We start from the raw sequence: 23,243 nt of genomic DNA, 5'->3' as shown, positions 1-23,243 counted from the left end.
GAAGAAAAAAAAAATCCCTCCAGGCAATACGTAAAAAGGGAATTAAAAGAAGAACAGGTTCAATTTTAATGAATATGAATTAAAGACTCAGAAAATACTAAATAAAGATGTCTCCAAAGATAAGGACAAGATTTCTTAAAACCAGCTGGAGAATGGGAAAAATTTGATATTGGCTTGACTTATTAGTAAATGAAAAAAGAAATTTCCAGTCATATGGAAGAGTGTAGAAAAGGGTGAAGTGTTCAATAAATTTACCTAAAGAAGAAAAAAAGCACAACGAAGGGGACTGTTACATTGAACAGAGTAAAACAATTGAGACCTAGAGCAATGACAAAGCATAAGTGTGAATTCATAATTGATTTCTTATGACAACTATCACATTCCAAGGAACGTGTACTCATTCAAGCAACAGTTAACTGAGGAAATCATCGAGTATATACTGCAGAGAATGTGAGATGAACAACTGCAGCATCCACAGAATCACAGAATGGCCTGGGTTGAAAAGGCCCACAGTGCTCATCTCATTACAACCCCCTGCTGTGTGCAGGGTCGACAACCACCAGCCCAGGCTGCCCAGAGCCACATCCAGCCTGGCCTTGAATGCCTGCAGGGATGGGGCATCCACAGCCTCCTTGGGCAACCTGTTCCAGTGCATGTGAAAAACTTCCTATTAATATCTAACCTAAGCCTCCCCTGTCTCAGTTTAAAACCATTCCCCCTTATCCTATCACTGCCCACCTTCATAAACAGGTATTCCCCCTCCTGCTGAGGCCTCCCCAAGCCTTCTCTTCTCTAAGCTAAACAAGCCCAGTTCCCTCAACCCTTCCTCATAGGAGAGGTACTCCAGCCCTCTGATCATCCCGGTGGTCCTAAGATTCTCTGGTGTATCTTAGGAAAGAATGATTGTACAAATTTACCAGAAATCTTTTTGGGAAAGCAGGACTGAAAAAAACGTGATTACACTGTTTCATTCGAAGTATTTTCCTGTAACATTCAACAAACTATGAAATTAGGATGCTTGTATACCTTTTTGATGGCTGTGAATGCTTGTTTAGAGTGAAGTTTCCTGTTAATCTTGTATTAGGATTTATATCGCCAGAACAAATAAGAGTGTAGGGAGAGGAACCAGCCATTCCATTACAGTCCAACTCCAAAAATTCTATTCAATTTTGTTTTCTGCTACTGTGGCTCTTGAGTGCTATGCTTGACAGTTCTACCTTCAAAGGCCGCACGCTTTACAGATGATTTAGCCCGAAGTATATGAAGTGGAGCAGGGTCAAACTGCCATTACAAACACTGTGACTATTTTTGCACAGATTATACATGCTACAAGAAATGTAAATTAATCGTTAAAACTTTACTGTCAGGGTCATGTACGTTATTCATACTCTGGGCTTCAATATGGTTGTTCCTTGCTACACACGTACAAAAAATTACTGCCCCCTCTAATACTAAACTAACGTGGAAGTGTCATCACTAAGATCATATTAATGATGTTGGTGACATGTACACATGTGAATACTGGCATAGAAATTAAATGTTGCTAAGACACTTAGAACAGATTGAAAAGGATCTTTGCTAATTTGTGGTTTTGGTTTAAAAAATAAAAGGAAGATAATTATTTCTGGAGCAAAAAGCACGTTGTGCCAGTAACCAGGCTATCCAACTCACCCTTCATAGCTTCTGCTGACTGAATAAGCTCTGTAACAGCACTGGCAACCCGCTTGGAGAAAGCAGCCAACTGATGCTTTAGTTCTGGAGTTGGTTTTTGAAGGATCTAGAGAAGAAGATAAAACATAATAATACATATTAGAAAGCTCCAGGAATACTGGAATGTTCCCAGACCATTAACTGCAGGGGAGCTGGACTACATGGCCTTCAGAGGTCCCTTCAGACTCCAAGGATCCTATGATTCTAAAGCACAATACTCTTTTTACAGTAAATCACTGTAAATCACCTGGATCACATCCAGACTGCATCTCTGTCACAACTCCAACAGTTAGAACTTGGGGGAAAGAGGGCAAAAGCCCTTATCGAAAATGTGGTTATTTACTTGGCTTCTACAAAACGGGTTGTTTTTTTTTTCTTTTCATACACATTACAATTCCCACTTCATTTTTGAAGACAAACACAGACACATTATGTGTGAATATAACTAATTCTAGACAGGTTTATGCAAGCAGTCAAGATGAAGTTACCTTTCTACCCATCTTTTTTTCCAAGCATGCATTTTTCTCTTCAATTTTGGTTGCAGTTTGGGTCAAGGTCACTTTTCTAAGATTGCAAGAGTTTGGGAGGGGACAACATTCTGAGTTTTATTCTGAAGAAAGTAAAGAGGCTTAAGATAAGAAAGGCCTGTTTCTCTCGTAGAACAGAACAGAATGTGGAGAAGAAAGAGGAATAAAACAAGCAAAAATTGTCAGAAGTCTTTGACCTATTCTGGTATTTAGTCTGAAACATTACTGTGACCAACAGAAGACCCAGTCTGAAAAATTCCTTAAAGTACTTCAATACTAAAAATACACAACATATCTAATGATAAATTACATACTGCTATGCAGCTCTGGGAGCTACAGTAATAAACTCAGTCTTTCCTGAATGACTTCCATTGCTAGTGGCAAGCATAAACACAACTGTGGCTTCATGTCTGTGCTCTGCATACTTCAACAAGTTGATGTAATTGATTAGACATGACATTCTCAGCAGTAAGCCAGGCTTGGATTTGCTAATCCACAGTTGCAAATTTCAGTTTCATATATTTTAATGTCTGCTTAAAGTCATTTAAAAGAAATCTCTTGCAGTATATGAAGCAGATTCAAATAACCTCCAGAAACTTCAATATCTCAAAATCCTTTGTTCTAACAGAGATTATTGCTTTCTCCAGTTGTAATAGCAAAAGAAGAGCAATATGTTATTTGATAATTACTTATTGCCAAGAAAAAACAAATGAATACAAGATGCATGTGTTTGGATTTAAGTGGCAAACTTTTTTTTCAGAGTTTTGGGTGCGTCACATCTGGTGTGAGTTTGAAAACTGTGAGATGGTGCTAAGTTGGGGCTTGGGGATGACATTGGGAAGTGCCTCTTATTTCCCTGGAATCTGCAAAAGACATGGAAAAGTGCTTTCATAGAGTTTTCCTAACATCTTTGGTCTGGAGAACTAAAGTTTGTTTAATACATCTAATGCTTAGAGCTTAAAAGAATACTGAAATATCTTTCTTTTCTGGGGATCATTTTTAGATCAGCATCCTTACAACCTCCATATCTGCTTCAGAATTCAGTCCCATTTAGTGCTTCCAGACACCCTTCTGTATCTTGTCTTGAGCTAAAGGGCTGAGTTTGCTCTAGGTTGTTTTTCCCGAATAACAAAACTGTTCATAAAATATGTTACCAGCAGCCACTACAGAAAGAGAGATTATTCTTTTTGGAAGGGTCCAGCACGTGCATGCAGGCTCCTGCTTACCAGGAGAACGTGTTCCAAGAGTTCCAGGTATCCCAGTGTACATTCTGTTCCAAAGCGCAGGGCTCTCTCTCGAACTTCTTCGCTCACCTCCTGGTGATATGATGCTTGCTGAGGAGACAAAACAACATTAGTACCCCAAAAGTGCCCCAAGCAGAAGATGTCTACACGAGGAGATTAGGGGAAGAGAAGGGAGGAGATTTCTCCTAAAATGCAGAAGACATCTGAACTTGAGAGCCAGCCATTTCCATTATAGATGCACAAGCAAGCTGGGCTCAAAGAGCAGCAGAGCTCCAGTTCTGAGAACAACACTGAAAACACATTTCTTATTAGTAGCACAAATTCATCAGTAATCTTTCTTAGTGTTCTTCCTTAAGGGTTGTCAGCAGTCATCCTACTTCTTTTATCAGTGAAAAACAAATAGAGAATGCTCTGAAAAACACTCTGAAAACAGAGGAGAATTTATGATGTATTCTAATGAAAATATTTATCTTGGAAAATATTTTGGGACTGGAATGAGCTCTCGGGCTGTACATACTACAGTGCAAGGTTCGTGCCACTGTGGCTTTTTCTGTCCACTAGTATCAACAAAAATCAAAACCCCAAGTGTAGTTTTGTAACTCAAAAATGGATATTTACATCTTTCAGGTTAGAAACGTGCTAAAACTCTATTTTGAGCTTCTGCAGCCAGTCTTGAAGGAAATAAAACAGAAATGGTCATCTGGTTCATGCTTGAAAGCACGGGGCTGGATACAGAACACTTTGTACCAATCAGAGGTCAAGTACCAGTCTAGCGTTTCCTAAAAGCCTTGTACTTCCTAAAATAAAATTCTGTGTCACTGGGAACTTTTGTACTGCAGCTGAGTGCTGACTGTTGACAGGTAAAACTTCCCAAATAGACTAAGAATTAGCATTTCCTCTCACAGAACAGCACCACCCACCTGTGCAACCTTCTGTCTTTGACTAGGAGATTATCTCACTGCTTGTGTATTTTGAGTATTTTCTGCAACCCTCCACATTCAGAACAAGCACTCTTGTGAGCTGGGCCTGCAACTTGTCTATGGGCACCCTCTGCTGGGAAGTTCAAGATCAGCAGAGCACAGTACACAGAACAGATGATTTGTCACCATCAACTTCTCATCTTGTCAATAAACAACACGAAGGGAAAGGAATTAACAAGATGGGATTCCCCGCGTTCAGCAAAGTTCAAACAGTTCATTTTCAAAATAGAAGACTTCCCCAGTGATCCGTATGAAGATACTGTAAACACCTTAAAATGCCTCCTGAGCACTTACGTATAAACTCCCTTTTGTGCTTTGCATACTCTGATGTCAGAGTACTATTGGAAGCACTTTCACGGTTCTCGGAATCTTAAGCCATTTAACTTTGCAATTGTCTAAAGACATACCTGGAATCTAAAGAGACACTAACAGAAATCTCACTAGACTAGGCAGGACTTGTAAGAGAAATTGTTACTTTCCCAGACCTGCACGCCAAGAATGCCAAGGCATCTTAAATGGAAAAATGTTTCCAAAGATCTAGGAAACATACTTCCTTATGCCAAGGCTTCTCTCTGCTACCAACCCTCCTTTTCTCTATGCTTTCAAAACATTGAGGCAGCACTGCCTCTCATTCAACCACCCTGAGACCATCAGTTCATGTGGAATACAATGTACCAAAACAATCACAGAATCAAAAACTCAGGGCTGTTGGAAGGAATTCTGAGAATACCTTTAGCCCAACCTCCTTCTGCAGGTTCTTTATTAAATTCAGACCAGCTTAGATCTTGTCCAACTGGGTCTTGAAAACCTCCATAGATGGAAATTAAGATGGAAATCAGGCTCTTGTCCCAGTGACTAATTACTCCCCTAGTGACACATAGGTGGAAATTCCCTTAAGTTTCAGTTTTTTACTATTGTGTTTTATTCTCCTGCCGTGCATTCTCCCAGCAGTTTCAATTAACTGCATTGTGCCTAACACATAATATGGAATAGTTCTCATGCAATTAGCACCGCTGTGCTAATATTGTGAAATCAGAGTTTTGTTAAAGCTTCTGAGGTTTGCAAGTCATAAGGGCAAAATCAAAATCTGAAGCTTGAAATGCACTCCAGAACTGTCAGACACTAAGAACTCTCTAGCAAAATGAGATTAGATAAGATCACATTCAACAGTTTGTACAAATAAAATTCCCACACTTCAGAGCACTATCATTTCCCTACCAGCTTCCATCCATGTAAAGGCAAAGTAAACAAACAATTTACAAAGACACTTTTGTTTCTGTAGGCAAAAAGGAATGAGATGCTTCGTAAGGTCTCCATAATACCAATATTATAAATTTATGTTTAGATCCTTTTCATGATCATAGAAAAGATAAATGGCTATGACATCATTTAGACAATATATACACGGCCTCTCCTCATCCACGTTCTGCAGATTTGCTTCTGAAAGTTGTTTAGTTCAAGTAAGTTTAGAAAACAGGGTATCAGTATTTTCAGTGCAAATGCAAAACGCCTTTTTGTAAAGCATGGAAGAAATGGAGCAAACCAATAGGTTTAGTTAGAGAGTAAAGGAGTAAAGAGAGTAAAGGAGAAAGAGAGAGAGTAAAGGTGTTTAGTTAGGAGTAAAGAGACCCGAATGGCTCCTTCCACCCGTGGATTCCTAGAAGTATGGGAATCATACTTCTGACCACAGCATTATTCTTATATGCTACCATTTGTATTCACTGCTTGACTTCCACTTAAATAAAAGACTGAAAACAATGAAAATTCCAGTCATTTGCAACCTTGTCTTCATAAAAATAAAACAGTGATCATTATTGTTTGTGTTTTTCTTAGCACAGAAAAATCCTCTGATAGAGATGTTACCGCATCACCTTACAGTTACTACAACTATCAACTTCTCCATCTAGAAAGTAAAACACTAACAAAAAGAAAACTGGACCGAATCTGTAAATTAAAGAGATGTACAGAGGGGGAGAAAAATAAAATAGAGGGAAAAAAAATATATATATATCAGCCTTAGACATGGAAGCAATTCTTTACCTTACAAGCTGTTAGCATGTCAGCTACTGCTTTGCGGCTCAGATTTGCTGTAGCGATCACATCCTCCTGTCTGCATGAGTTCCCAGCTGCCACAGCTTTGGCTGTTGCCATGGTGATTCCTTTCGTCATCCGGATCGATTCTTCAGGTGATGATGTCTTTTCTGGAACCTCATTTGACTGAAACACCTTTAAGCGAAAGCAGGAGGAAAGCTTGATACCCACCCATCAAGGCAAATCATAACAACTCAAACCTTGAAAAAGAGACAGCAACTGGATGCAGACTTCTATTAGCAGGGAATTAGAAACATATTCAGAGTACTTCAATATCATTCTCATTCATTGTGAGCCTGGTCCTGATAAGCCTGCTTACCTACAGACAACACAGAAACAACAACTGAGCCCTTGCTGCCAAAATCAGCACAGTGCAGGACAGCCAAAGGACATGGCTAAAATATTCAAATATCTCTTTAAAAAAATGGAGGTGGAGGAAAGATAAAAAATTTTATTTTCGTTTACTGTACAATTAGTCTCCATTAGAATCATAAAAATCCAATTTTCATAAGGACTTGTATGAAAATAGTTTAAATTACGACAACACACAACACCTACAAATGGAATAATACATTACCAGTTTCACAATATAGGTAATAAAAGATGGGTAACCTTACTTCGAGCTCATATCTCACAATTCCAAGTTTTACTCCATTTGCCTGCCATTCTTTTACTCTGCAGCAGCAATTCAGATTGTGCAGGAGATGTTTTCTCTGCTACGTGCATTGCAAACAATGCTTTAGGACTACCTCTTAATCTTAAGCATGCTAGTAATAACAGAACCCAAATGTCTTGACAGCCACTTAGCTTAGTCTATCCCATGCTCCTGGTCAATCAACTTTTCACTTCCTTTCTCCAGAAATGGAAGCAATGTTAGAACACAGTCTAGTCAAATATGTGGACGACATCACTCAGTGTTGTTCAGATTCAGTCCCTGGAGTTCTAGATCAAGTTTGAAACACTTGCCTAAGCACATATGTGCCATTCTTCTTTCCTCTCTACACCCTCCCAGCACTCCGCTTTTCTCCCCACAAAAGAGATGACAACAGCACTACCACAGGCCCATTCCTTAGCAGTGCTGACAAAAGGAAAAGGAGGAAGAAGAATATTTCAAAGAGATACCAACTAGATGGACAAAACACACATGATAATGTTTCAAATATAGACCTGAGCGTGTTTCAGAATTTATGCGAAGGAATGATGTTCTGCTTTTAGTCATCCAGATTTTCATGAGGATACATGACAGTGGCACATGCTACAAATCACAGAATCACCTCAGTTAGAAAAGCTCCTCAAGACCAAATTCAGCCATCAAGCTGACCTACTGAGTCCCATTACTAAACCAGGGCCCTTACTGCTGCATCTACGCATCTCTCCAAGGGAGCAAACTCCAACTCTTACGTGGTCAGCCCACTCCAGTGCTAGACTATTCTCTGTGAAGAAATTCTTCCCACTATCCAATCTAAATCTCAATCACGCTACTTCAGGCTATTTTCTTGCATCCTATCACACATCACCTGAAAAAACATACCAACACGCTTCTCCCTGCTGCAACTTTCTCTCAGGTAGCTGTAGGGAGCAATAACACCTCCTCTCAGTCTCCTTTTCTCCAGACTAAACAACCTGCATTCCCTCAGTTACTTCTCATAAGCCTTATTTCTAGTCCCTTCACCAGCTTTGTTATTCTCTGCACATTCCTGGGCAACTCAATATCCTTGTAGTGAGAGACTTAAAACCAAACACAGTGTTTGAGGTGTGGTCTCATAAGTGCCAAGTACAGAGGGTCAATTACTTCTCTAGTCCAGCTGGTCACACCATTTCTGATACAACAACCTGCTTTTCATAAACCCATGCTGGCTGCATCTGATCACTGAATTGTGTCCTTTATGCCATAAGATGACATTCAAGATGACTTGCCCCATAAAATGCCCTAGTATCAGACTGGCATTTCTGTAATCCCGAGTTACCCTTCTTGCCCCTTGTGTAGATTGCAGACACATTCACTAACCAGCAGTCAGAGGGAACCTCTCTGGTTAGGCAGGACTGCTGGTTAATTATTGCAATTGTGCATTTCAGATCAGATACTAAACCAGGAGCTTTTACCACCTGCTGAAAATAACTGAATTCCCAACATGTTTACAAAAATTTTTAGTTTCTTTCTGTTTTCCTTTTCCCTTTTCCCCAGTAAAGACTACTTTCTTGCTTAAAAGAGCACTGTGCTCACCATGAAGAACAGATACTTTCCAGAGAGCCCCTGAGAAGACAATTCTACGCCAGGTGCAGTTACACTGTAAATACTGTTAATGCACACACCATACAATGAAGTATTTCCCAATGAAGACATTGTCTATAGATATTTTTTTACAAATAGATATGTTCATGGATATTTTTAAATGGATTTTAATCAAGGAAAGAGGGAATGAAGAAGAGCCTTCTTCACAAAGAAACAAGTATTAATTTATATCAACTTATATCAGTGTACCAGTGGCAGAGTAATTAAAAGATGCAGCTATTGGTTAAACGATCAAATCTTAAAGAGTAAGGAAACTGTCATGATCTAATGCCTCATTTTGAAGGTACTGTCAATTCCTTCTCATGAGATATGAAATACCAGGCTGTTTATCACTAATAATATCATTTCTTAATAAAGGAGAGACTGAAATAATACTAAACTGCAGGCTTTGATGGTAAAGAGACATTATGAAAGCCAAGATCAATAAAAAGTGAACAACATTTAACTTAGAAAATAAAGCCTGCAGTGAAAGCTTAGTGTCTAAACAACAAAGTTGCTTCCACATTTTTACGTGACAGTAGCATCTCAAATCTCACAGTGGAGACCAATAACATCTCAGAGCAGACAGGCTGAAGAAGCACATAATTGCACTTTCAGAGATGACACACAATGGATGGAGGTAATCAAACTGCATCCAGTTCTCTGCAGGGTTTGAAGACACCCCATGCACGGGGTGATGTTAAGAGTTTATTTTCAAAAGCTGCTATGCATGGTTTAAATGGAATTAAATTCTTTACCGTGAGTTCCTGTTTGATGTACTCAATTGTGGCCTCAAGAGCTCTTGTCCCTCGAGTTGCCTCATCTTCTACTGCTTTAACAGTCTTCAAAAGTGATGTGACATTTGTTACCATCACCTGAAAAACATAGAGGTAAAGAAAAGATGCACAATTTATTCCTCCAGTCTTACAGATATGGCATGGTATGAATCAAGACAAATTAATGTAGTTGTCTTATTACTTCTAAAAGGTCCTAGAAAACATCATGAACTTTACTTATTATGGGAATAAATATCAACTCTCCTGTTGTTCAGCTTATGAGAGCTCCCTATAAGTTGCAGAAACATAGCATGTCTTATTGCAGAATGATACTGCATTTGTTGCTCTGATGAGAAACTTAATAGTCATAATACAGAGAATAATCTAGTAGTCATTGCCTTTCCTAAACCCCAGTACTCTGACATACAAATGGTATTAACTAACACCTTTGAAATCTTGGGAATTAAGACAGAACAGAAAGGCCAGCTTCTTGACAACTGGAATTTAAAATGCAGAGTTCTTCAGAGCAGGAAGAGCTAAGAAACCACTTTTCTTGACTGGATGGGTCATTTTCAAGTTGTGCCTCTATAGTACACTGCTCTCATTCATCATCTCTGAAAGGAACAGAGGCACAGATCTCACAGGTAAAGAAAAGACGGGAGACTGAAGGCTGTGTAGCAAAGCAAAAAGCTCCCAGAACACTACCATAATACAGAAGCAAAAGTAATATCGCCTCAGTTTCCACATCTGGAAATATTTTGTATGACAGTTTTAAGATCTTTCTGAGGCAAATGCCAAAATATATCTCAGGTACAATGAAAACATAGTACAAAAATATCAGATATCATGGAATCTGAGCACTTTTTGAGCTTTTAAATGTATTCCATGCTTCCTGGAAACATCTAGGAGAGAGGGATCATTCGTCCTCATAAACATAATGTCTCACCATAAGGTTTTTGGTGTTGTGCTCCCTACCCCTCAGACCTGTAAGGCCTAAATAAAGAGGGTAACATACTCACATCTTCAACATGTCATCAGTCAGATTCCAGGACTGGTAACAGTTTTTATTGGATGAATTGTAGTCTGTAATGGTACGAGAACTGCCCCTTTTGGGATTGCAAAAAATCTAAGTTTCTGTTTAGAAAGATTACAGTTCTTCCATCAAAAACATAACAGTCATCTGACAGCCCAGAAAGACTGACAGGACTTTGTGGCAACTCAGTAGTATCTTCTTACTTTCATATACATCCCAGGATGCTACTGAAACACCTCAACGAACCAGAAATTGCTGAAATCCCAAGTTAAGCTGTCTAGGAAGTGTGACTGGACCTGATACTTGCAAATAAAAAGTAGGAACAAGCTTTCATACCTTGGCAGCCCCCTTCAGCTGGTACATGGATGGGTCATCTGCTGGCTTGCTTGCAGCTCCTTTTGTAGCACCAATGAGGTCAGAAAGGGCTTTTGCAACATCCTTGATAGCATTGATCAGGACAACCTAAAGGAGTGAGATGCAGACGTAAGGCTCAGCCAAGAAATGGATGAAAGCATGATGAAGAACTCCCAGACAATACATAGATACCACAACAACCTTGCCTATTATTTTAGGGTACTATTTCAATAACGCCTACAAATTTGTCCTTTTCGCCAACAGAAAATCAGATGTTCTAAGTATTTTTCTAGATTTCAGAGCAGTTGTTCATTTTAAGAAAAAATAACACATGAAAGAAAAGTAAAAAAGCTCAGGGGAAAAAAAGTGGAACAAACACCTCTCAATACCTGCATTTTCATAGCAGTACATAGAATAAGAACACAGCTTCATTTCTGCCTGATTTTGTTCACTGTAATTTCTATACAAATAAAGTCCTTGATACTCCTGAAAAGCTTATTAGCTTTTGGTAGCTCAGATGCTTTACAGCCATGGAAATATAGAGAACCTGTGGCATAAGGCATGTCAATGTGATTTGTTGTTTCCCAGTCAACCACGCTGTATGGCAACTAGCACGGTAAGATGACTGAGACTGCCATGTCAGGTAAAGTCAGCTTTGCCTCTATAGAAAAATGCTGTAATGGCATTGTGTGCTACAGTTATTACGAATGCTCCATTTACGACAATTTCCAGCTGGTAATATGAAACTGCTCCAAAAAATACCTACTTGTAAGTAATAGCAGTTTATTCTGAATACTGTATCCTCAGCTTTTACACAGAAAAACAATGTGAGATAAAACTCCTATGTCTGTAAGTGTTAGTTTAAGGAAATTCTTCTGTTAAAAACAAGCAATTTCAGCAGGTTTTCTAGACAGGTGAATCCTGGAAGTTTCCTCCATCATAAAGGTCAAGACTGAACACACAACCCTTTCAGAGCCTTATTTGAGATAAGCCACACTGAAGGCTTAAATTACTGCATTAAATTAAAAACAACACAGACACAGCTACAGAATGCTGAGAGCTTGTTAGCCCATGCAAGAAACATACATTGCCCACCCCAGCTGTCAGATCAATAAAGAGCCTTGAAGTGAAGCATACCTCATTTTGTTTTAGATTGATAAGTCCGGATTCCCATCACAACTTAATACAACTGAGTGAAAAGCATTTGAGCAGGAAGACATCAATGAAATAAAAGCAAACAATGTTATACAGTAGCTTGTCTATTTCTGCTCCATGTTCCTTGTACTGTATTCTAAAACATGTACGATGACTGATCCAGTAAAGTCCCCAAAGAGATGAACCCTTCAGTTCTGATTTAAAGTACTAATCTCACGAGGTCTTACCAAACAAAAACCTTCTCTAGCCTCTTTTTCCAACTCCTGTAAATTCCTCAGGTTTCTTTAAGAGTATCAGAAAGCCCTTAAGAACATCTCACCTGTGTTTCAGGATCATCTGACCCCAAGCTAGCTGCTCCCAATTTTACCACCTCAGCAAGCTGGGTGATGGTGTTAGCTGATGACTGAGCCGCTTGAGCCAGTTTGTCCTGACTTGAAGCAGCACCAGAAACCAACAATTTTGTATCTTCGACTAAGGCTTTGGCTGTCTTCAGGATATTTTCCCTGCAGCAAAAAGGAGGAAGCAGATAAGGGAATGGAAAAGTGGAAAAGGAAAAAAAACACGTTTCTCAATATTATGCTCACTAACAGCTACGTGGAAGAGGTGATGTAAGTCATTGTGCCAGTGCCCACTCATGACAATGTATCACAAGCCAGATAGCGATTAAAAATTAAAAAATGACAAGACTTAAAATGGTAGCATTATATTTTGGGCAGGATGCAAGTCAGTGAAGTTGTTCTGTCTCGATAAGAAGTGAAACAGGGTTAGCAGCTGGATAGAACATTCCAGTTTAACTCTGGAAGAAAATCTGTCCAGGCTGCAAAGAAACTAACAACTGTCAAACCCCCACCTTAAACAGCATATAATAAAGAAATGAAAATAATGAAGGACGGAGGAAGGCAATAGCTAGAACGGCAAAAAGAGGAACGTGTCCAAGTTAGCACTCCCATTTGCTGCCACCACCACAGAAACCCAAAGCATGTCTGGAGAAAAGCAGAAATCCTTTGGAGAATGTGCTTCATCTATAAGACAAGTTAAACAAGAGCTCTAATTGCACTCAGGTAAAACGTCAGTCTGAAGATTAACTGCACAACAAGCCAGTGACAAGTATTTTCAATGTCACCCAGTGTAGCAGAGGGACAGACTGTTGTTGTAGGGTATGCTTCAGCTAAGTATTAAATTCCAGTACTGCCACCTTAAGGAACACACATTAGGGAACTAAAAGATTGGTCTAAGACAACCATTTTAGTCTTCACTCACTTTCAGTTATCTAAACTGAGAAATCAGCCATTGCCATCCTTCTCCTACTTAAAACAAATAAATAGAAACATTCCAGGAAGATGGAGCGGAACACTTAGAACTCAAATGTGCAATTTATGCTCAAAGGAATTTAAGAGCAGTATTTAAGAACACTATTATTCTTCAGTCTAAATGAGAGCTAAATCATGCTCTTTAGCATGAAAAACTTTGAGTCTCAGAATTTGCTCATCTGTCTCCTTTCTAAATAGAGAACCTGCTTAGAGGAAAAAGGGTAGCATTCTCTATACAATATGAAAACATTCTGGAACAAGAATGCCTGATTTATTCTACATAAACCAAAACTGCACCAAAAGAAAAAGCTTTAAATGCTGTTCAAAAACACTGTATTTTCTGTTTTAATATAGGTGAATAAATGCTATGTTTTAAAATAAACGTGCTCACAGACCATTTTAATTCATAAATATTCTTCAAGAGGAAATTGAGGCCAGTCTTCAGCAACTACCCACAAACCAACAAAGCAAGCATTAGTCTTCTGAACTTAAAAGAAACTGAGCCCTGACTGTCACTCTGTAGAACAGCAGCAACTTGCTCACCACTGCCTCTTTCTTGAGCAACTTGTGTAGCAAGGCAGGGAATAAATGCTGACTATGCAACTGCTGTGCTGGTCAGCTGGGTTGCTATGCAATTATTCAGTTAATAAATTGTGGCTGTGGAACCCTAGAGTTTTACTGCAAAGGAAGTCAGTCAGATGACATAAGTCTCTTAATATGCTGAAAAATGCTGCAAGATTATTATATGCCAGATGCTACTAGAAGGAAAAGCTGACTTATCTCCCCCAGAGGAGAAAACACGTGGCATAGCTGCGCCCTATGCATCACTGCTGCTTACAAACATTAACCATATAAAGCAGTTAGCAAGACAAACTAGCAGTCAGAAGCAGCTGTTGGAAAAACATATAGAGAAGATTCCAGTTCCATGGACCACTGATTCACCCTACTGGAATGACAGTGAATGCTGGTTTATACATCGATGCAGCTTAATTAAAAACAAAAAGGCCAAAAGAGAGCTACAAGTGTGGTTGTCTGTTGGAATTGTTCTTAGTAGACGTGCTCCATCTGTTTGAAATTCTTTCCTCACAGAATTAATGAAGTTTGCTGTCCTCTACACATATCCTAATTTTCCCATTTCTATTCACATTCCTCTGCTTCATTTGGCTGCATTCCTGGCAATCTAGAAAAGTAAATATTTATCTCCATGTGCCTCTTGCTTCTGCCAGTTCCATTCTTTCCCTCTGCATGCACTCCTGGTTTTCAGTTACACTGACCTGTGGTCTGCAAATGATTCGTTGTTTTCAGCATTAAGGGTTCCAGCAGTAGCAAACATGATAGTTGTGTCTAGATCTGCAATTATCCCAGACACAGCACTGGCTGCAGTAATACAAGCTTGTGTGCCTTTGTTTCCTGCTTGAAGGGCAGATAAAACTAAGGAGACCTGGAAACAACATAAAGGAATAAGGTGATCATTGAAAAAAATGCCTCATTATCTGATACTGAATCAAGCCAGCTCTTTAATACTAGAAGCCCATTACTGGCCTTTGTCATTCATACAAAGACAGGTTTGATTGAGCACTTAGTACAATAAATGAGATCACGAAGGCCTTACCAACATTTACTTTGAGTGTAAAGAATGACATTTGGCAATCAATTCTACAACATGCATCTTCTTCCTTACTAGCTGTAAGAAAGTGAAGGTGTCCCTGCTACAATAAACAAGAATTCAAGTTATCTTGCAAAGCTTTGTACTGTCAACAGGCAGACTGCTCACATTAAACTTAGGGTCAGAATCAGTTTTCTATCATCTCTGGTGCTGCTTGTTAATGTGACCATCTGCAGCTAGATCAGGTTACTTAGTGCCTGGTCCAGTCCGATCTTGAATGTCTCCAGGGACAGGGCATCCACCACTTCTCTGGGCAGCCTGTTTCAGTGCTTCACTGCCCTTATCATAAAAAACTTCTTCCTAATATCCAATCTAGATCTCCCCTCTTTTAGTTCGAAACTATTTCCCTTGTCCTATCACAGCAAACCCTGCTAAAGAATGGGACAGATTCTCTAATACTTTCTCCTATTTATATTTGGAATCCTCATCCAGGGATATTTATACTAACCTCGAATAGTACAGTCATTCCTGAGGTTCTGTCCAGATTCAAACCTTTCCCCTGAACAGGTTCCTATGATTCACTAATAATGTTGTTTACAGCTATAACTTCTCTTACAAGAAAATCTGCCTTTGCCCAAATTTAGAATCCCTGATACTGCTGGGGTACAGCACAGTGGAGAATTTGTACAGCTGAGAGCATACAAGCACAGGCTATACAAGTAATGATTCACGAAATCTACATGAAGCTGATATTTAATTCTCCATTTTAATTTCCCCCAAAAGCAAGCTACATAGCACACACGTCCAAAGACCAAGAAAACCAAGACAGGCTGAAGATGCTATTCTAAGCCCATTAGAATGGTCCAGGGAGCAGAAAGGATGCTGATACAGAAAGAAAGCGTCTTCAAACAGCCTCATCATGTTATCTGTGGCCATCCACTTGGACTCATGTGTTTCCAGGGGAAGTGTCTCATAAGACAAGTGCCATCTCCTGTCTTAGGACTAGACTCCCTCTAGTATAAAGATGAAGTTTTAATAGAGGATTAGGACTAATTTAGTGCATGCAGTATAGTGAATATTTGAAAGAAAAGAAACAAAGTAAGAACTTACTTTAATTCAGCCACTATTCTAATATAATGGGAAGTTCCGTATACAAAATAACCAATGCCTATACAACTTGACTGACTGACTCCTTGGGGGAAGTTCAGGTTAATACAGAGGATGTCCTACCTTTTCAGTCACAGCACGAGCACATTCTATCAGTTCCCTTTTGGTGTAACTATCTGTAGGGCAAATCTGAAGAGCTCCAGCTTTTTGCACGAGAAAGATACAGCCGTGACCAAGTTCTTGCACCCGAGTCTTGATCTGGAACCCTATCTAGATGATAAAGAAGGTACAGGATAGAAGGAAGCAAGAGCAAAGTAAGTAAATGTCATACTAGTACATCATGTCAACACAAATAGAAATGTAGTCACTCTGGTGATTCTTTATTATGAACATTCTGCACATCAGTGTATTTCTGCAGAGACTGATAAACTTTATGTTGTCTGTTCCTGTAGTAGAACCCTGGAAAAGGCCTACTTATGAAACTGGAGTGCTAGTGAACCAGTCCAAGGGACAAGAACACATCTGTAAGCCTAACACGGTTAGCATAACACATTTATTCAAGTCAAGAATACTTAATTCAAGCACACACAACTTGACCAAAAAGGTTGCATGCATTTGAATAAGTTAATTTCCCAGAACCTCAAAGCAAAAAAGTTACTGTCAGCATGAGATGTCTTTAAGGTACTTATGATGAGTAGAAAGTAAATGCCTGCTCTACACTGCTGAAACCAGGTTGAAGAATACATGACTTCATTTTTTGAGTCAAGTACAGATTCTCAACACTCTAAAACTGACTGCACACATGCAATACCGAAAACCGGAAAATCCTGCCCTCACTCCTTCCAATTCATTAATAATCTTACGGCACGATGTATGGAATATCCCTGTTTGGAAATGCACGCTTGTTTTAGTAGCTGTGTGTACTGAGGCATGTAATTTTGTATTCAGATTAATAAGTAAGCAGAGCTCACAGTCATCAGTATCACAAAAGAAATTATTTCTACTTCAGGCTGAAAGAAAGTAACACGTGCCAATGTTCATCAATACGAAGACAAAGGCAAGCTATTGCTTTCTGTTTAGCTACTGAGAGTGGAGCACTGAAGTGGTCCATCAGTGGTAAAATTATAAAGTCAATTTCTAAGTAGGTCTTTTATCTAGATAACCTGATACACCTGGTGACGGTGATACCCTCTTACCAGACCTTGGCCAAGTTTCTCTATGCTCCATAATCAGATGGATTCAGTGAAAAGAAGAGAACACAGTGGATTTATTTTTTTCTCACAGAATATGCAGCACCCACTATAGCTGGCCATGCCATGGAGGCAAACCATAAGCACAAGGAGCACAATGCCATGTAGAGAAGCCCCTTCTCCCACATGGTATTCTGATTCTATGGTATAAAAGATACCCTGGCAGACAAAGACAACTGTGTTCCTACTGTTTGTCCACTTTCAGAACAGGAAGTTGGACTTGAAATCTCATACAGGAAAAAAAAAAAAAACAAACAAAACCAAAACCCACAACACACACATAATTCATTGGATCCTATGAGATGAAGAGCCCTCTTTGTTTGCAAGTTGTCTCTAGGATACCTGGAGGAATCCATCCCAGTCTACACTGCTGCCTATTACTGTGAGTTGTTTATTTCTGAAGCTAAGATAGAGGGGTTTTGGCTGGTGATTTTTGTTACTTGCTCAAGTAATTTGTACAGAAAGGCATGAAAGCAAAAAAACCCACACAAAGTAAAATGCTGCTTTTTGCATAATCCCGAATGATTGTTAAAAATCTCTTGATTCCTAGTAGAAAATTTGTTCCATAGACATTTTTTGTGCAAAGGGACTTAAAAGAACCACCAGCTCATCAGGTTAAAATTTCCAATGATCAATAAAAGTGTCTCACAGTAACTCCTAATTCTAACTGTTCTGCACTCACACCGAGTAATGTGAAGGCTGAGATGTGCTGTCAGTAAGGTAGTACTGCAGTAGCACAATGCACAGCTCAGCTGTAGCCTACAAAGCCACAGTGAAAAGAGACCATATTTTGGCTCAGTGTAAGGAATGCTATCAAACACAAATCAGATCTCTTCATAAGTTATAATAAAGAAGCAGTACTTAGGGCATGTATCTGTAACTAAATGTTGATGCTTTAAGATTCCATGTGGTCTTGAAAATCTTGCCATATTCAGGACCTCAGGCCCTGATGCTGTTACAGAAAGCAGAGCTCAGCACTGTCCCTCTGTACTGTGAGGAGCTGCAGCCGCCAGGAGGCCTTCCCTCAGCTCCCCTGCTTTGGGCTGAACAAACCCAGGGACCTCAGCTGCTCCTCATATATCCTACCCTCCAGACCTTCCACCATCATTGTTGTCCTCACGAGACTCAGCTGCAACCATACTACTTCAACTGAGTGCTGTGATTACCTCCCGATATTATGCTCTGTATGTATTTTATTTACTACAGTAAAGGAATACCCATGTTGGTGTCAATGTATGCACAGAATAAAGAGGTCTAAAAGCTGCAGACCTCCTCTGGTTCAGCAGTAGCTGCAGCCATTCGGCCCTGGAGAGCCAAATGCCCATAGTCATTGGTCATTTGTGATGCAAGTCCTCCCAACTCCTCCGGGTTAGTAACCGACTTAGTCATCTGAAAAAAGAACACAGGCAAGAGAAAAATGACAAACATGAGAATAATCTGTTAATACACTCCAGTTTAGAAGCACTCTTGTTTATTTGGTCACACTGATGAAGTGAGGAAAAACGCCTGAAGTGTAAGGGAGCTGTTCTCCAGTAAGAACTCCATGAGGAAACTCAAGCAAGCATGCTTTATTAGAGTCATGATAATCAGGCACTCGCAGAACATCTGGGATAATCAAAGAGCAGCAGTTAGATCTTGCAGTTCACTCTTTGACACAGTGGAGCAATAGGCCAGCTGCACAGCTATTCCTCACTATCTTTCAGAACCACCTTATGTTGTCAAAGGTGAGCCATCCTGTACCAGCTGCTGTGGCATAGGAGCATAACAATTGAGAAAGTCCCAAGATCAATGCAAAACATTTCTATAACACGAGCAGAAAGATAAAGTATACCTTGGTATATATGACTGAGCATCTCTCTGGAAAACATCCACCATTTAGACAAAAATATTTCACAACATCATCATTTACATAATTATTCCTAAATAGATAAGGCTATAGGAAACCAGCATGACAAAGAGTTACACATCAGTGTGTAAAGCATTCCACAATTCTTACATACACAGAAGAGCTTTTAGTCAGGTCTAGCCAAATTTCTTACCATTTCCTGTGCTGTAATGGCAATGGCTTTGGAGTACTTCACCACAGTGGTCTGATAATCAACAAACGTCCCCTTGGGATCTGCAGGTGTACTTTCATCCAGCTGCAGAAATGTGGGAAAATAATGGAAAAAATAACTTCATAATAAACGACAGGCTTTCCATGTAACACTGAAGTTATGTATTCATTTTAATACTCACTCTTGGACTAAATGCACCAGTAGATATACATATGGAACTCTAAAAAATGCTTTACATCACTTCATGACTATGAAATCCTAGATAACCTAGATAAAATTTTTAACTCAGAATCCTCAAGTGCAAGGCCAACTTGCATGGGAGGCTCATATCAGCTCTTATTGTTCTCAACAAATGTAGGAATGAATGTACAACAGCAATAGGAATAACTATCCCTGAGAAAAAAAATATGTAAGATTCCCTTATGAGTTAACAGTTATGGTTCTGCATCCCTTTAGAACACAAACCCACACACAAAAAACCCCAACAGATAAGAAATGTGAAGAGATGAATTGTTTGGTTCAGCTCATTTATATGTTACAACTGTAACATGCCAGTATGACACCTTTCAAAAGGCAGAAAAACAGCTTATGCTTTGCTGCTTTCCCCACCGGCACTAATCTGCTTCAAGGCAAACCAGCTGATCCCTTCACACACTAACATTAAAGATGAATAAGAAAAAGGAAAACAATTAGAAATTTAGATGACCTGTATTATGACTTTCTTTCACTACCAGCATTGTACCAGACTAAAACAGTCCCAAGTCATTCTAACCACCACTTGCTACCCAGCTGAGTATTATGAACACCATCCTATGCTCACATTGATTTCAGTTTGTATTTCTTCTGAAACAATCTCTGGATTGACTGTTTTTCCATGTCAAATGCCACATACAGAAATGAATTAACGTTATCTCCTGCACAGCAGATCTACTCCTAGTGCCAAGGGAAACCATGCTCTGTTCTTGTCTGCTCACCTTGCTCATTGCCTCTGTAATCGAATCTACCATACCTCCAACCATGCCTACTTCACTAGCAGCTTCATTTAAGGTAACCATGATATCATCTACAGCCTCTTTCATCAGTTGAGCCGCCTCAGTAATCGCATCATGAGTATGTGATGCCTGAAATAGAGAGAATAACAAGATAAAAAAATTAAACCAAAAAACATTCTGCTAAAAAAATAAAAAGATTTTAAAGCCCCAACTCTGCAATAAAAAAGGTTGCAAAAAACAAAACTTCTTTAAGCAAAGACAAGAAAAATTGAAGAAAAAATGCCTGCAAGCAAATTAAAAAGTGTAGGTGCTCCATCACACAGTTGTTCCTCAAAATACTGTGCATGCTACACCTGCCCTTGTCCTGCATGTGCAGGAACACCTCAGGGCACTGGGCACACCATGCCCACCTCTTGCCGAGCAGGAATGCACATGCCTCCAAGGTGGGCAGATTTGTGCTCTGCCATTTATTCCACCACTGTCCAACTGTTTTTCAAGTCTTGTTTAGCACCCTACCTCAATTTTGGAACTATGACCACTGGAAGATGCATTTTACCCTCTGACTTCTTATTATTATGCAGTGACTATACCTTGGGATTTCCTCCTCCTTCTTTGGCTGCATACAACATCTGCAAGGCAGACTCCGCTAATGTCTTGCTCTGGTCCAACACTGTCATTTGTTGCTGATGATCCAGAGTTTTGGACGCTACACCAACTGCAGCTAACACCAGGGGTTCAAAGTAACTTGCCAGCTGTGTAACCTAGGAAAGCCAAAACAACATAACCAATAGCCTATTAAGACTATTTCAGAGCTGAGATGAAGAATGCTACTCTCTAATTCAACTCAGATTAGCTAACGGGGCACACTGTTGTGATGCCTAAGAGCCGTACATTTAGTTTGTAATATATGCCAAGATTTTGTGAGTCGTGAGTTTTCAGTAATTGCTGTAATAGTGCAGTGTTTCTCCCCTCAGAAGCACACAGTTGAGAACATGATGGTTTGTATCAGTTGAAATCACTTTCAACACTGACTCGATAATCCTTACAGGTTCCTTCCAACTTGGGGTGTTCTATGATTCAGTGATTGTAAGTTGCAAAGTCCTTAGCAGTGCAAAGAAAACAAGTCAGTACTGAAATACTGAAATACTCTTCACTATGCAAACAACTTCTGTTGCAGTAATTGACTCTTCAGAAATGCCTGCAATCAGCATCTTTTTTCTTCGTTTCTGATCCAATTTATACTGTTCTGAGGAAATATCCACTTTTGGCTAAACAACAGAACATGATTAATTTAGTAGCTGGAAGTTATATATCATTGAAACTTTTCCAGAGGAAAACAACAAAAACACTAAGATCATAAAGTACATATTTCACAAAGATAAGGTCTTTTAAACTGCACCCAGGTGAGCAGCAGGAGCCATACTTGCTGCATTCAGTGGGTAAAACTAAACTGTACTTTGGTAAACATTTATCAATTGAGTGAGGGAAGGAAAGTGACTCCATAGCTACCTGTTATCTTTAACCACATCTAGTCAGTGGAAATATTCTCCCACAGAAAGTGGTAAGCAAGCACTTCACAATCCTTAGAAACCAGTCTAAACCCCCATCTTTGCTTTTCCCTCCCCATTCTTAATTTGTCCTTTCACCACTAATCTTTCCCACACCAAAAACTTCAGTGGATATGCCTTGTTTATGGCTGAAAACATAAACAAGCTTTAGTTTGCCTCAGCCCCAAGTATTAAGAAATCACAGATCTTCTTTCCTTTCAAGCACATTCCTCTTTTCTTTCAAACAAATTGAGAAGAACTGCTTTACTGTGGTCTCCCCTTTCTTTCCAACTGTTCAAGACTTCATTAGGACTGCACCTTGTGCCCAAGCTGTGCTGCCTCTCCCCGAGCTGCAGTTGCTATTGGATCAATAAGATGGCCGATTTCCTGAACGACTGATGTCAGCTGCTCCTGTAGAGCCTAATAAAAAGAGAAGCTGTCAGTTACTGTTACTGCTGTACATTAATCAAGTTATGCCATGCCATTACAATCACACTTTGACAAACTAAAATACTCCAAACAGTTAAACGACCCACTACACTATGATACAAACATCCATGCTGCCCATCTGATTTCCACAATCATTTCTTCTCCTTTATTTAACTTAAACTACAAAAATATTGAGGTAGGCCCTGCTGCTGTAAGTAGCATTGATAAGGCAGGTTTGGGGAGTGAGGGGAAAGGTGGCTCCCTCCAGTTGATAGCAGCAAATATTCAGGAGCAGCTGCCTTTTATCATTGCAATATGGCAGCCTCCACCCCCCAAAAACAAAACAAACAGAAAAACACAACAAACAAGGACACAAAACAAATATAACACCTGTTCTTGCCCTGCCTAGGGGTCAGTATCACTGCACTTAGATGAAATGGCTGGAGCTCCTATTTAATTATGAAGAGATATTTCTCAAAGCAGACAATACAGCACAAGAGCTCTGCTGTAGACTGTGAAACCAACAGCAGAAATTCAGCAGTGGAGAAAGACAAAGAAAAATAATTTATTGCATTAATAAAGAAAGGCATTGTAATTTAAATCACTGGTCTTCTAGTAATAAATGCATTTCAAAAACATTCTAACTTTCATGCAGGAAGTCGTCAGGAAAGCATTAACTATCAGTTGGCCACATCAGCAAAGGAAACCAAAATAACACAAAGGTGGTCTTTAAAAATCACTGCTTTCCCCACTGCTTTTGGCCAGTGATTCTGTTATCTTTCCAGCAGCAGTGCACTTTGGCC

General features: G+C 39.5%; 1 protein-coding gene across 1 annotated transcript in view; it reads right to left on the bottom strand.

The window, feature by feature from the left end:
* TLN2 (talin 2) overlaps nucleotides 1-23,243 on the bottom strand; it is a 130,775-nt gene that overhangs the window by 12,548 nt on the left and 94,984 nt on the right. The window contains exons 40-52 of the mRNA XM_072345181.1: nucleotides 22,330-22,431; nucleotides 21,055-21,225; nucleotides 20,447-20,593; nucleotides 19,455-19,556; nucleotides 18,685-18,804; nucleotides 16,289-16,435; nucleotides 14,727-14,893; nucleotides 12,462-12,645; nucleotides 10,970-11,095; nucleotides 9,583-9,699; nucleotides 6,502-6,687; nucleotides 3,464-3,571; nucleotides 1,672-1,777 (exon numbers count right to left, since the gene is read on the bottom strand). Of these exons, the coding sequence (XP_072201282.1) occupies nucleotides 1,672-1,777; nucleotides 3,464-3,571; nucleotides 6,502-6,687; nucleotides 9,583-9,699; nucleotides 10,970-11,095; nucleotides 12,462-12,645; nucleotides 14,727-14,893; nucleotides 16,289-16,435; nucleotides 18,685-18,804; nucleotides 19,455-19,556; nucleotides 20,447-20,593; nucleotides 21,055-21,225; nucleotides 22,330-22,431 (1,783 nt within the window). The remainder of the gene's footprint in view (nucleotides 1-1,671; nucleotides 1,778-3,463; nucleotides 3,572-6,501; nucleotides 6,688-9,582; nucleotides 9,700-10,969; nucleotides 11,096-12,461; nucleotides 12,646-14,726; nucleotides 14,894-16,288; nucleotides 16,436-18,684; nucleotides 18,805-19,454; nucleotides 19,557-20,446; nucleotides 20,594-21,054; nucleotides 21,226-22,329; nucleotides 22,432-23,243) is intronic.

This window comes from Excalfactoria chinensis, chromosome 10 (assembly GCF_039878825.1).
Source record: "Excalfactoria chinensis isolate bCotChi1 chromosome 10, bCotChi1.hap2, whole genome shotgun sequence".
Classification (NCBI taxonomy): Eukaryota; Metazoa; Chordata; class Aves; order Galliformes; family Phasianidae; genus Excalfactoria; species Excalfactoria chinensis.
Note: the sequence above shows the minus strand (reverse complement) of the source record. Positions and strands in the feature narration are given on the sequence as shown.